This window comes from Musca vetustissima, unplaced genomic scaffold (assembly GCF_032173495.1).
Source record: "Musca vetustissima isolate MV318-11 ecotype Yass unplaced genomic scaffold, APGP_CSIRO_Mvet_v1 utg7694, whole genome shotgun sequence".
Taxonomy (NCBI): domain Eukaryota; kingdom Metazoa; phylum Arthropoda; class Insecta; order Diptera; family Muscidae; genus Musca; species Musca vetustissima.
In genome coordinates, this window is record NW_026873557.1 from 17,291 (window position 1) to 33,226 (window position 15,936).

The window sequence follows — 15,936 nt, forward strand, 5'->3', positions numbered from 1 at the left end:
GTTAGATTTAGGTGCTCATTAGACGAAAAGGAAGGCATGAAGAAATAATACAAAATGGCAAGTTTGTTTCCTTTGGCAGAAAGAAAGAAAGTGAAACAGCAACAAATGTGTGTACAAAGGCTGAAGGTTCCACAGTGGAACCTTGTACAAGAGAAGACATATATAAATGAATATATTAAATATATGTACTAAAATTGTTTTTATTAAGAAAATAACTTTGCTGACCATCCACGTTCTTCAGTGGAAGGTTTTACTGTAGAATTTCAAAATCAAGATATGCGTATGAAAGTGTATGTGTGTTTTATTTAAATAAAAAATATACAAATAGAGTGAATATATTATAACATATTGCATTATTTTTAATTTAATTACAGATTTGGAGAAAACCAAATGTGAGGAAGTTCTGGTGAAACGGGCACGTCATGTTATCACGGAAATTAAACGTACCCAAGACGCTGCTGAGGCATTGAAAAATCATGATTTTGTTAGGGTAAGTTTTTGGATTTTTAAAGAATATTTTTCTCAAAGGACCAAAAAAGCTAGAGGCGTGGTTTTTTAATGAATATTTTTCTCAAAGGACCAACAGAGCCAAAGGCGTGAATTTTTAAAGAATATTTTTTCCCAAAGGACCAACAGAGCCAAAGGCGTGGATTTTTAAAGAATATTTTTTTCAAAGGACCAACAGAGCCAAAGGCGTGGATTTTTAAATAATATTTTTCTCAAAGGACCAACAAAGCCAGATCTTTAAAGAATATTTTTCTCAAAGGACCAACAAAGCCAGATCTTTAAAGAATATTTTTCTCAAAGGACTATAAAAGGCGTGGATTTTTAAAGAATATTTTTCTCAAAGGACTATAAAAGGCGTGGATTTTTAAAGAATATTTTTCTCAAAGGCGTGGATTTTTAAAGAATATTTTTCTCAAAGGACCAGCAGAGCCAAAGGCGTGGATTTTTGAAGAATATTTTTCTCAAAGGATCAACAGAACCAAAGGCGTGGATTTTTAAAGAATATGTTTCTCAAAGGACCAACAGAGCCAAAGGCGTGGATTTTTAAAGAATATTTTTCTCAAAGGACCAACAGAGCCAAAGGCGTGGATTTTTAAAGAATATTTTTCTCAAAGGACCAACAGAGCCAAAGGCGTGGATTTTTAAAGAATATTTTTCTCAAAGGACCAACAGAGCCAAAGGCGTGGATTTTTAAAGAAAATTTTACTCAAAGGACCAACAGAGCCAACAAGGCGTGGATGTTTAAAAAATATTTTTCTCAAAGGACCAACAGAGCTAAAGGCTTGGATCTTTAAAGAATATTTTTCTCAAAGAGCCAAAGAGCCAAAGGCGTGGATTTTTAAAGAATATTTTTCTCAAAGGATCAACAGAACCAAAGGCGTGGATTTTTAAAGAATATTTTCTCAAAGGATCAACAGAGCCAAAGGTGTGGATTTTTAAAGAATATTTTTCTCAAAAGACCAACAAAGCCAGAGGCGTGGATCTTAAAAGAATATTTTTCTTAAAGGACCAACAGAGCCAAAGGCGTGGATTTTTAAAGAATATTTTTCTCAAAGGACCAACAAAGCCAGAGGCGTGGATTTTTAAAGAATATTTTTCTCAAAGGACCAACAGAGCCAAAGGCCTGGATTGTAAAAGAATATTTTTCTCAAAGGACCAACCGAGCCAAAGGCGTGGATTGCAAAAGAATATTTTTCTCAAAGGACCAACAGAGCCAAAGGCCTGGATTGTAAAAGAATATTTTTCTCAAAGGACCAACCGAGCCAAAGGCGTGGATTGCAAAAGAATATTTTTCTCAAAGGACCAACCGAGCCAAAGGCGTGGATTGCAAAAGAATATTTTTCTCAAAGGACCAACAATGCCAAAGGCGTGGATTTTTTGAAGAATATTTTTCTCAAAGGACCAACAATGCCAAAGGCGTGGATTTTTTGAAGAATATTTTTCTCAAAGGACCAACAGAGTCAAAGCACCAACAGACGACTATAAAAAGCATGGATATTTAAAGAATTAAAAATATATATTTTTTTAAGGACTAAAATAGGGTTGGACTTAAATGTAACCTGGATGTTTAAAATGGTTTTTTAGAAACTTTAATAGAACTATAATATACATGGATTTTTAAAAAATATTTTTAGAGACTCTAATAGGTATATACTAGTCTTGGATTAAAAAATATAAGGACTATAATAGGCGTAGATTTTAAATAAAATATGTTTAAGGACTATAATAGGCGTGTGGTCTTGTGGTCGTGTTATATCGGAAAATCAGACGCTATACAACTATGGAGATATTACCCCACCCTGGGGGACTCCCATATAACATCTCAAAAATATGATCAAATCTCTTCCATTTCTTCCGGTGTCAATAAACTTTTCTTCATTCATACTTTATTATTAGAATTGCTTTGTTCATCTCATGTATGCTTCCTGTTTCCACTTTAATTCCAACTTGGCTAGTTAGATTTTACATTGTTCCAATTGTATGGCCAAACAAACGTTTTGTATTTTTGCTATTCTATGCGGTTTTGTCTATGCCGCACCGTCACATTTCCCTCTAGGAAAAGGGAATATATTTGAATTTGAATGATGCCAATTCCCGGAATGCCAGTCTTTTAAAGCACCTTTTCATTGACGAGGGAGAAAAAAGTCTTTCAAAATGAACAGAGAACACATGCAATCATTAGCTTAATTTTTCGCTAACATGAATCAATGGCTTTTGAATATGGTGGGAATAATGGTGAGGAGCCGATGTGCTGCTCCGGTGGTAGAAGGTGATGCATACAAGCGAACCGAATGCCATTTAACAAGACGTCACGAAAAAAACAACGAACGGAATAAAACGTTCCACACAAACATACAAAGGATGTTGGATGTAAGGCCTAGCCAAAAAATACAGATAGTTAAAAGGGCCTAACAAAGTGGAAAACCCGTAGAGGAGGGGGCTTACCCCATCCTCTGCAGCATTGTAGGCACCGTGAATGAATGAATGTCTGTGAAATAGCACAAAAATAAATACCTTTAACAAATGACTGTGAATTTTGGTTGAACAGAAAGAACAGAGAGTGGTGGCGGCATCATCAGGGAAGATTGCTATTTGCCCAGTTGGGTTATGGACTTGGTCGTCGTCCTCGTCGCCGTCTGATGGAATGGTATGTTTACATATGGAACCCTAAATGCATAAATCAAATTTGCTGATTGCAGTTGAATTTTTTTCTGTGTTCGCCTAAAATTGTACACCAAAAGTGAACGCACACACCGACGAATTCCATTGAAACCATCCAAAACTAACGACATTTTTTGTTGTTGTTTGGTTGGTATTCGCTGAGGCCTTTTACCAAGCGAGGAGATTCGCTCGTTACATTGTGTGTATGAATGGGTGCATTTGCAAGTGTGTGTGTATGACTGTCTGCCTGTGTGTGTGGGTATCATCAAATTTGGAATCAAAAGGATGGCATACAAATTCCCTACGCTTCGTTTTATGTAATGTCTATCTATTTGGAGAGGAAACGATGGAAAATATAAAGGATGTATAGATGGGGATGTATGTGTGTAATTTGTTGTTAATAACAGTGGTGTGGGTGAGAGTAGTTAAAAAAATATTTTTAAAACGTGCAGGCCTATGGTAACAAGATTAAAAAATCCTCTACTGTTTAAAGTCCTTAAAAAGACTTTAAGAAATCCTCTTCCATGTATATTCCTTGAGAAAGTATTTAAAAAAAATTCACTTCAGTTTATGGTCCTTGTTTATAGTCCTTGAGAAAGTATTTAAAACAAATTCACTCCAGTTTATGGTCCTTAAAAAAATATTTTTTAAAAACAACCGCGCCTTTTTCTACTTCCTGAAAAATATTCTTTAAAACAAATGACGCATTCTTCTAGTCCTTGAAAATGTTTTAAAAATTCCGCGCCTTTTTCTACTCCCTGAAAAAATACTTTAAAAAATCGAAGCATTCTTCTAGTCCTTGAAAAAAAATATTCTTCAAAAAAGGTACGCCTGTTTATAGTCCTTGACAATGCTTTAAGAATCCTATGGTAGTTCTTAAAAAATATTTGTGTATTTAAAATTACCACTGTCCCTCAATGGCCATGTTTGTCCTGTATGAATGCCATGATATTGTACAAAAGCACACGGTTGGTTGGCTGCTCCTCTCCTCTTCTTTTTTTGGAGGGTAGGTTTTTCTTTGTGTTGTTTGCACCATTAAATAATCTGCATGCACCAAAAAGGCAAATGCAAAAAAAGGAAGCCTTTATTCTACAAATATGATCATCATCGACGCTGCAATTTGTTCATTCACACAACACATCCACACAGTAAATTTGAAGACTTTGAAAATTGCTGCACAAATCCTGCTGGATGGAAAGGAGCAGCGCGACTGACGTTATATCACAGCGGGAGGCATTTTCTATGCCATATTTTCCATTTGTACGAAAATAAAAAAGAAAAACCTTTGGAATAAATTAGTCTCAGCATCTTGCGGATTCTTTTTCTTCTCCACGCTCTTTTTTACTTGGCTCTGATTTTGTCTTTTGAACGTTTTATTTTATTATTATTTTTTTGCTGCCTAAAAGAGATCATAAGGGTTTCCTTTTGCAATTTTCTTAAATATATTCAATGGTTTTTTGATAATAGGCACTCAACACCTTCAAAATACTTCCAAATACTTCATTGGCCCTTAAAAACTTGCTTCCCAAACTTCTCTCTCCACCCTCCTGTTCAATATTCTCCACTTGATTTGTCTGCTTAAAGCAATGAAAATAACCCCACCAAACCTACAACGGCAGCATATTATGGGAATTACCCAAATTATGTTAACTGAATGCATATTATGCACGTCGATTTTGTGCTATGCCGCGAATAAAACGAAACGCTATAACGGTAATGATGGCTGTTCGGGTTTTGATAATAGTTCACAATTGTAGTTGTGAGACCGGTGGGGTTGCCAGCCAACCAAAATTTGTAGATTTTCTACTCTTTCAGAAATCAAACTTAAAAAATACAAGCCTGAGGCTCCAATAATTCTAGAAAAAATATTGTCCTGGGAAAAAAACTCGTATAGTCCTTGAAAAAATATTCTTTAAAAAAATCGTTAAATTTTACAGTCCTTATAAAAAATAAAAAAATCGACGCCACTTTTTGTTTTTGAAATAATATTCTTATAGACCTTGAAAAATTATTAGAGACCTTAAAAAATATTCTTTTAAAAATCCACGCCTCTTATGTACCTTGAAAAACTATTAGAGACCGTAAAACATATTCTTTTAAAAATCCACGCCTCTTATAGACCTTGAAAAACTATTATAGACCTTGAAAAAATATTCTTTAACCAGTAAGGAAAGTAGTAAAGTCGGACGGGGCCGACCATATGATACCCTTCACCACTATGGGTATATTAAACAGGACTATTAACATGAATTTGGATGAAATAAAATATGTGATATATATCTAAATGTGAATCGAGTTCAAACAAATATCAATAGACCATCCGTTGGGCTATGTCTGTACTTCTAGAAAACGCAACTACGTAATTCTATGCTCAATTTTGTACGTTGTGCAAAATTTGATGTCAATCTGACTAACATGAGGAGTTTGATGTCCAATTTACTTAAAATTGGGCGAAAATATAAATGGAAGTTATATTCAAATATGAACCGATTTCAAGGAAACTTGTCACAGGCTAGGTTATACTAATTTAAGTACGTTTTATTCCTATCAGCCATATATTGGATCCTTGGTGCTTCAATTACTTGAAATCAATCTATAATATAAGGGAGCTATATCTAAATCTGAACCGATTTTCACGAAAGTTGGCACACATCAGTCTGGACTAAATTCAGTACAAATCGAGCAAATCGAAGGATATATAGGGACTTTGGTGCACCATTTACATGAAATTAGACGAAACCTTGGCAGACATCATTGTGTGCTCAATTCAGTACGTTATGCCAAATTTCGTGCCAATCGAAGGATATATAGGGACTTTGGTGCACCATTTGCATTAAATCGAACGAAAATATATATGGGAGCTATATCTAAATCTGGACCGATTTTCACGAAACATGACAAACATCACTCTACGTTCACTTCAGTACGTTATGCCAAATTGCGTGTAAATCGAAAGATATATAGGGACTTTGGTGCACTATTTACCTTAAATCGGACGAAACTATATATGGGAGCTATGTCTAAGTCTGGACAGATTTAAACTTAACTTGGCAGTCATCACTCTAGGCTCAATTCAGTACGTTATGCCAAGTTTGGTGCAAATCGAAAGATATATAAGGACTTTGGTGCACCATTTACCTTAAATCGGACAAAACTATATATGGGAGCTATATCTAAATCTGAACCGATTTTCTGGAAACTTGGCACACATCATTCTGGACCTAATTCAGTACTCTATGCCAAATTTCGTGCAAATCGAAAGATATATAGGGACTTTAGAACACCATTTACATTAATTCGGGCGAAAATATATATGGGAGCTATATCTAAATCTGAACCGATTTTTCCCATTTTCAATAGGATTCGTCCTTGGGTCAAATGAATGAGCTGTGCCAAATTTCATCGAAATCGGATCATAAATGCGACCTGTACTTTTTTTAACAAAAATACATGGACGGACGGACAGACGGACGTGCATAAATCGACTCAGAAAGTGATTCTATGCATATTCTCAAAAGGAACCATGGGTCTATCTCGATTATTTTTGCCTGTTACAAACATATGCACAAAGACATAATACCCTGTACCACACCGTGGTGAAGAGTATAAAAATCCTCGTCTTTTAGAATCCTTGAACAAATATTGTTTAAAAAAATACTTTAAAAAATCCACGCCTATTCTAGTCCCTGTAAAGATATTCTTTAAAAACTCCACGACTATTGATAGTATTTGAATAAATATTCTCTAGAAAATCCAACTATTGTGGTGGTCCTTGAAAAAATATTCTTTACAAATTTTTAATTTTTTACTCTTTTTTCCGAATTTTCTCCGTTCATAAATAACACTATCTGGCAACACTGTTTGCCCAACACATCTCCAATATCAACATCATCTCAAACTACCATCATCCACGCAATATAATGGCAGACTGATGATTACCACAATTGGTTGTTGGTCTGATGGTCGGTTAGCTGGCTGGCTGGCTCTTCGGCCTGCCGAGTCATATTCACACATTCCTCGAATGCACCCATAGCCACTATAGCATCCGCATTAAAAACTTATTTTTGCATATTAATATTTTTATTTTTATAGTTATTACGGCATACTTTACGCTGAGTGCTTATAAAGAATAAAATGTAATGCGATTTCCGCTGAAACTTTTATTGTAATGTGTTTGGTCATAATATAGTTGTATATATATATATATATATATATATATGTGAGTGTGTGTTTTTATTCCATCCAACTAATGACCACATTATTTTAATAAAATGAAATCGTATAAAAATAAGGCAATGTATATGTAGTGATATTTTGATTATGATAAAATATGTTTTGAAGTTATGCAGTAAAATGTAACAGAGCTACCAATAACATTAAAGGACATCTCTTTAGATTTCAAAAAAAGTAATCGAACATCAGAACGTATGTTAACTATTTTCGGAAATTCATGTTGATGAACATCACACCTTTATTGAATGATCTCCTTCTCACTTTAAAAGGGGAGAATTTATTCTGTCAATAAAATAATGTTCCCCCTTGGACAGTTGGAACAATAGCCTCAGCTATATAAAGTATTTCTAAAGAAATTTTGTATTTCAATAGAAACTTATTATACAACTATTTTTATATGACATAATAAAATCTGGTTTCTTAAGTATGTTTTTATTAAAACTTCAGCAGATACCAGCCAGACACTACTTATAGTCGTGAAAGTAGTATAATGTTGCTTTTAAGAGAATACAAAATAACTGTCTTTGTTCCATAACAACACTAACACACAAATGTAAGTCACAGCTCATAAAAATGTAAATAGAGAATTGACTAGCAGACACATTATCCAGAACATTTACTGTAATATTCATAATATTACAATAATATAGCGATAATATTCAATGAAATATATAGTAATATAAAAAGTTCTATATGACAAATTAGTATGCATTTTAGTAGAAAACCAGTGAGCGGAGCAGTATAGTTGGACGGGGCCGACCATATGATACCCTACACAACTTCTACGAAAATCTAACTTTCTGTGGTTCTATATATTCTGAGCTTGGGCAATATTTCACGATATTTGCACCCTCTTGACCGACTAGATGTCAACTAATATTTATAATATTCAGTAGACGAGGGGTGTACTTGTACAGATTCTGTGGGTTATGCTGTGATGTTGGACTTTTAATTGTGGCCTATAGATCGACTCGAAAACAAAAACACAAAAAAATAAGTTTTCGGTCCACCTCATCCCAAAATTATTATCTGATCATCACCGAAAATTATAGGCGTTGTCGTTGACCATAACGGAAATCTCATGGAAAATTACAAAGCGATCAGCGCTATATTTCCCCCCTCTAGTGTGGAAATGGGTTACTAAATAATATATGAATACGTAAGCACTTGTAAATATTTAAGTGTAAATATATACGCTATAGAATAAAAATTTTGTCATTTTCCACACAAAAGTCAGGGTCCATTTGACCCGCATGTAGGATGCTACATGCAAAATTTGAAGATTGGTCCATAACTGTGGCCTGTATCGTTTTTACAAATTATAACGGACAGACGGACGGACGGACACACATGTCTAGATCGACTTAGCTAGTCGAGATATGACGATCGGTATACTTAAAGGTGGGTCTAGGACCAATATTTCTCGGCATTACAAACTTTTGGGGCTACACAAAGCTATAATACCCCGACAACATTGTTGTGTAGGGTATAAATATAAAAATTTAATACGGAAATATATTCAAAAGTTTGTGTATTTAGTATATCCTTTAAGAAAACTCAGACAGAATTGTTTTTGGAATTTATATTGGTATATATAAAGCAAGATTGACTTGAAATATATTCTAAATTTAGTGTGGAAGTTCATGCTAAATTTAATGTGAATCGAGGTGGGATCATTTATAGGAAATCTGATACAATTATATATTGAAGATATATCTAATTCTGAACCAATTTAAAGCAAATTAATAAAACAAATCGTTGGTCTTTGGTCCATCGTCGTGAAATCAGATGACATTAAATTTTAACCCATTCAATTCGAATTCAATAGGTCCTTGTGAAATAGCATCTCATTCGAATAATAAGAGCAGGATGCATTTACTAAATTCCATGGACATACAAGATTGGACATATTAGAAGATTGGGAAAAGCTTTTTGTATGTACAAGAAGAATGGTTGGCCTTTAAATAGATACCAAATATGGTGATGTATGTACTCGGATATGGGAGTTATATTTATAGGAGCCTACCAATTCTGATATTGTATAGAGGGTGAAAATGTCGGAAAAACAACGTCTGTAATTTTCTATCATAACTAAATGAAAATTCTTCGATGAAATGGACCGAAATGTGTAATCTTGTCTGGTTATCTAGTCGCTCTAGACGCCGCACTAACAAGCCAAACATCACAAAATTTCCATGGGAAAGGCGATCTGAGCAACTTATTTGAATGACCATCATTATATTCTACACAATTATGTCGTGATTGTCCGGGGATATATGCCGCAGATGAGCTGTTGACCTCTTTTTGGTCAATGTAAACAAAGTCCAGGTCGCATTTATGATCCGAATTTGATGAAAATTGGCATAGGTCACTTATTTAGCCCAAGGACGAAACCTATTGAAATTTTGAAAAATCGGTTCCGATTTAGATCTAGCTCCCATATATATTTTCGTCCGATTTAATGTAAATGGTGTTCCAAAGTCCCTATATATCTTTCGATTTGCACGAAATTTGGCACAGCGTAGTGAATTAGGTCTAGAATGATGTGTGTTAAGTTTACTGAAAATCGCTTCCGATTTAGATATAGCTCCCATATATATTTTCGTCCGATTTTATGTAAATGGTGCACCATAGTGCCTATATATACTTCGATTTGCACAAAATTTGGCATAGTGTACTGAATTAAGTCTAGAACAATGTGTGTTAAATTTCATAAAAATCGGTTCAGATTTAGATACAGCTCCATATATATTTTCGTCCGAGTTTAGGTGAATGGTGTACCAAAGCCGCTATATGACTTTCGATTTGTACGAAATTTGGCATGGCGTACTGAATTAAGTCTTTAATGATGTGTGTTAAGTTTCGAAAAAAATCGATGTAGATATAGCTCCCATATATAGACCGGTTATTGTACATATACGAAAACAAGTTTTAGATATACACCCAAAGTGGTCGGCCCCGTCCGACATTTGGGCTTTCATTACTGTTTTTTATTTGATCTCAATTTCCCCAAAGATAATAAAATCTACTAGCGTTCCACTGTAGTGGTAGTGAACTACAGTGGAACGCTACGATTTTTATTGTTCCGACTAGTGGAACACAACGATTTTTAATGAACCGCAGTCGGCACACTTCGATGTTTAGTGTACCGCAGCCGATACGCTAAAATTTTTAGTGTACCACGTTGTGGAACACTACGATTTTCGTTGTGCTCCGCCATATAAATTGACTTTTTGGAGGATGAGAAACATATATGGGGAATAAATTTTAATAAAAGTCCGTCTTTTGACATACCTCATTTCCGGCATCTTTATGGTTTTAGTCTCACGTCCCAACAGAAGTTGTTCTCATTTGGCATTCCGGTTTCACGGACGTTAAGAAACATTTTTACAGAACATTTTTTATATAGGTTCATGTTTTGACACGGTCCTATATAAGAGTCTCATTTCCCCAAAGAATTGGCTGTAAATTGGCATAATGGTTTATTTGAGGGTGAGAAACATCGTTTCACTAAATTGTTGCTAAAGGTCCAAATTTTGATAGAGTCCCACATATGTGCATATAAAAGCCTCTTTTTCATTATTTTGAGGAGTTTAGTTGCATTTCCCCACCGAAGTGGCTGTAGGTTCTTGGAGGTAGAAAAACATATTTTAACAAAAATGTGAGTCCATTTGTTGACAAAACTCCTCATTTTCCGTATTTTGAAGGTTTCTGTTTTTATCAACTGATTTAAAGAATTTTGAAAGCACTTCACATGCTGGAGATTATAAAAAGTTCTGTCCGGTAGAAATTAACGACGTTTTTACTTGTTTCTTGAAGTGAAAAAATTAAGAGATTTCATTGGATGTCAAGTCAGGAATTTACGGTCGAAAATTAATTTCTTTGAGGCGCTATGTGAGAGCTTGAATTGTCAGGGACAGGGAGACCCACACGCTTATTCGAGCTCATATGCATTTATTAATCACGCGCCACCTGTGAAGATGTTATAAAAGTTTTTTTAATCAGTTCACACATATAATCGTTGTTATGTGGAGCAACCGACGTTTTTGAGGAACATTTCTACTAGAACGTACATAAAGATTTAAGTTCATCGATGAACACTGGTCTTCGTTGAATATTGAAGAAATTTTTCCAGCTTTTTTTGGCAAATTGATTTTTCAATATATTTTGGAAAACAATTTCCATGAAAGTTCGATTATGAAAAATGTAAAACTTTCCATTGGAAATGTGTTGATTAGGCCAGAAATATGTATAGTAACCCACGTATACTACAAGTCCAAGAAGTTGAATATTATTAATGCCCATTATTATAATGTCCCTGAGGACATGAGATATTTTTCTCATATTAACGAGAACAGACAAGATTTTTCTTCACCCAATTGATTATAGCCCTTTTTCGTTATTTGCTAACAACTTTTCACGTCCACTGTACAACTGCATTTGCATCCGGAACACAACTATGTCTTCGTGTATGTCTGCCACTATGAATAGTTTCTTTAATTTTATTTGCTATTTAGACCATAAAATTATTACGTGCAAGAAAATACCCTTATTTACTCTGCATATCAAATAAAATAAACACACACACGAGTACAAACATGGCGACATACGCACTGCTGCACAACTTCCCATATTCAAACTCACACACACATCTACACACTAGAAAACGCATTTTCTGTGTGCCCGAAGAAAATATATAAACAAATATTAGAAATGTATATATAGAATACCACCATTCCAGAAAACCAAACCCAAAAGTGTACTGGTGGTTCATTTTTGTGTATGCGGTTTTAATATCATTTGGGACTTAATAACAATAACAATCATGCATACTGTATACCCATACATATATATATATACAAACAGCAAGTGAAATGTATGTACAGTGTACACCCACCTAGCTACATCTTATTTCCCAAAGGTCTCCTTTACCTCTACTCCTCCTTGTCATGGTCGGACTCCCTTGGCAGTTGCCGCTGAGTGAATGTGTTTACTGTCCTACAAATGAGATTTATATTTTGCTCTGTTCGCCAATATTAAAGCCACATGCCGTGTTTAGCAAATATCTAGTCGGAAACAGTAGCAGAAGCAGCAAAACAACAAAAACAAAAAATAACTAAAGAAAAGAAACAACATTTATACTGCCTCCATACGCAATCACCAGCTCACCATGCACATAAAGTGAACCACAATGTTTATAATTTAATAAAAAAATTTATATAGAAAGAAAAAAAAATCGGCAACCAAATGTATAGTTGGGGTTTTCCTAGACACAATAAAAAGACGTGGTAATGTAATAAGGCAGGAAATACAGATGGCCAAATAAAACGGAATAATGGAAAATATTTTTAAAAAATCCAGGACTACGACCATGACAATCCTTAGGAAAATACTTTTAAAAATTCAACTATTAAACATATTTAAAAAAATCTCTGTCTAATTATGGTTCTTGAAAAAAAAATTAAAAAAAATCTTCGCCTAATGATATATATATATATATATATATATATATAAAAAATTTATGTCTATTGAAGGTCCTTAAAAAAATATCCGTCTATTGATAGTCCTTAACAAAAACTCCACGTCTGCTATTAATAGTCCTTGAAAAAAATATTCTTTAAAAAATCCACGCCTGGTGTTGGTCCTTGAAAAAAATCAACGTTTTGTGTTGGTCCTTGAAAAAAAACAACGTCTTCTCCAAATTTCAAAACTGATATCATTAGTTTTATTTTTGGTGGTACCAAGGTATATAAAATCTTTTACTACCTCGAAGCTGTAGTTCTCAAGTTCCACAGTTGGTCCGAGTCTACTGGACGTCTTGCGCGTTGATACCATCAGCTTGGTCTTCTCGCCGTTTACTGCCAGACCCACTTTTGCAGACTCCTTTTCAATTTGTTCAAATGTTGCTGTTACCGGTCTCAAAGTTCGACCCATTATGTCGATGTCATCGGCGTAGGCGATTAACATGTGTTTTTTGGTGTACATAGTACCATTTCTGTTCACCTTTGCCTGTCGTATGACCTTTTTCAGCAGGATGTTAAAAAGGTCACACGACAAACTGTCATCTTGTCTGAATCCTCGTTCGATATTAAAAGGCTCCGAGAGGTCCATTCCGACTATTCTTGCTGATATTGTGCCAGTTAAAGTTATCCTGCATTGCCGAATTAATTTTGCAGGAATGCCAAACGCAGACATGGCTTTAAACACCTCTGAACGGATAGGGCTATCGAATGCGTCTTTATAATCGACGAATAGGTGGAATGTGTCGATGTGTTTTTCGTGAGTTTTTTTTTAAGGATTTGGCGCAGAGTGAAAATCTGGTCAATGGTGGACTTGCCAGGTCTGAAGCCGCATTGGTATGGTCCAATAATGTCGTTGAACATTGGCTTCAGTCGTTCACGCAGCATATTTTTGGATAGCACTTTATATGCGATGGGAAGGAGACTTATTCCTCTATAAATGGCACATATCATCTTGCCTCCTTTTTTACGCACGGGACACAGGATTCTGAGGTTCCAATCATTGGGCATGCTTTCCTCTAACCACATTGCTAATGCTTGCTCCTTACCATCAACTGACCACCAGCTTGAATAGTTCGGCTTGTAAACCATCGGCACCTGTGCTTTATTATTCTTCAGCCGATTGATTGCTACTCAGACATCATTCTGGCTAGGTGGTATACATTCTATACCGTCATCTGATATTGGTTCTGGGGTATCCTCTTCACCTCTACTATTTAATACCAGAAAGTTTTCAAAATGTTCCTTCCAGATCCTCAGCACGGTGTCTGTATCTGTCATCAGGTTTTTCATCTCTACAGGAGGATGTGCCTGCACCAAAGCCTTCGCTTTGGTGTTTTACACGTTGGTAGAATTTTCGGACTTCATTCTGACTCCTGTACATCTCGATTTGATCACGCTCACGTTTTTCTTGCTCTTTCTTCTTTTTTCTGAAAATATCGATCGATCGAGCGTCTAAAACACTGGATGAACGACTTCTGTCTGTCACAACATGGTCAATTTGATTTCTCGTTGCTTGATCAGGAAAAATCCAAGTGGTCTTGTGTATATCGAGATGATTGAAGTTAATCAACCTCATGCCTTTGTTGGATGTTTATTCGTGGGACCAAAAATATTTTCCCTTCCGATTTTTGCATTAAAATCTCCTAGCAGAATTTTAATGTCATGGCCAGGGCGGTCATAGGCAATTTTTAGGCGCTCGTAAAAAATGTCTTTGGTCTGTTTATCTTTGTCTTCCGTCGGAGCATGAGCGCAAATAAGATTGATGTAGAAGAACTTGAAAAATATTTGTGAAAAAATGTTCACGCCTATGGCCTCGATAGTTCCTTGGCAACTATTTATACAATTACATTCACTGACTGCCACCTGTAGCTATTATCAATAAAAGACTTTTAAAAGTATTTAATTTAACAGGAAATTGTAAGGAACTCTCTCAGGACCTCAGACCATATTGTATTAGTTTTTTATTTTTATTTTTATTATTATTTTTTTTTTTTGGTATGAATTGTCGGTGAGGGAATGTTTGGGGGAATGGGCGACTGACTGCGTATGTGTTGTTTGTAGTGTCAGTCGTTTCTGTTTCAGTTTTTTTTTTCATTTTATTTTTTCATCTCCTGCTAATAACAACAAAAGACGTGCTTGCTTAACTTCCATGTCCTTGCACAAACACAATTGCGTTTCCTTTCTTTAGTCTTGTTTTTCCACACGCTTTGCTATTGCACTCACTAGCAAAATGGGGAACTGATGATAGTCGGTTTTTAAACGAGATATATGTTCATGTGCATGCATGAGTCGGCACATACACATATATATTTTTTCGCATTTCATCTCATTTTGAATTGTATTGTTTTCTCTTGACCAACAACTATATCCTCCATGCTATCCTTTTTTTCATTATTTTTTTGCTTCTTTGTTTCTTTACATGTTCGGCATGGGCACTACCCCCCATCACCTCCCCTTTTACACAGATGGGCGAACTAATGACAAAGTCACATATGTCACTACGTGATGATTTCCAAGTATCCTGCATAGAATTGGATGTTCTTGTTGATGCGGCCATTAATTGCTCTGGCGTCCTGGGATCACGTATGACTGGCGGTGGCTTCGGTGGCTGCACTGTAACACTCCTGCAACAGAGTGCCGTTGATAATGTTATTACCACAATGCGTGAGGATTTCATCAAGAAATTCAATAAAGACGCTGCAAAAAATATTGAATTTTATATTTGTACACCGAGTCAAGGAGCCAGAAAAGTTCATTTGTAATCAACTCCATGGGAGATGATGCAATGCGTGTCCGTCGTCGTCGTCGTATCCATGACCATGTTCATGCTGTGGTGGTGGTGTTGACTAGTCCGGATAGCAGTGAAAATAGCAAGTGTAACGTAAATTGATTGAACATGACCATGGTGAACGGACAAAAAACGAAAAAAAAAAACGCATAGCACACAAGTGAACACAACGTAAATATGGAACAGGAAACGGAAATAGGATGTTGGCATTAGAAGTTAAACTTA

The 15,936-nt window shown here is 35.4% G+C and overlaps 1 protein-coding gene across 1 annotated transcript; it reads left to right on the forward strand.

The window, feature by feature from the left end:
* Positions 1–373: 373 nt before the first annotated feature.
* Positions 374–15,733, forward strand: LOC133326195 (galactokinase-like). The gene is made up of 2 exons (XM_061534875.1): positions 374–490; positions 15,389–15,733. The coding sequence occupies exon 2, from the start codon at positions 15,389–15,391 to the stop codon at positions 15,683–15,685; it is 297 nt and encodes a 98-aa protein (XP_061390859.1). The 5' UTR covers positions 374–490; the 3' UTR covers positions 15,686–15,733.
* Positions 15,734–15,936: the final 203 nt, after the last annotated feature.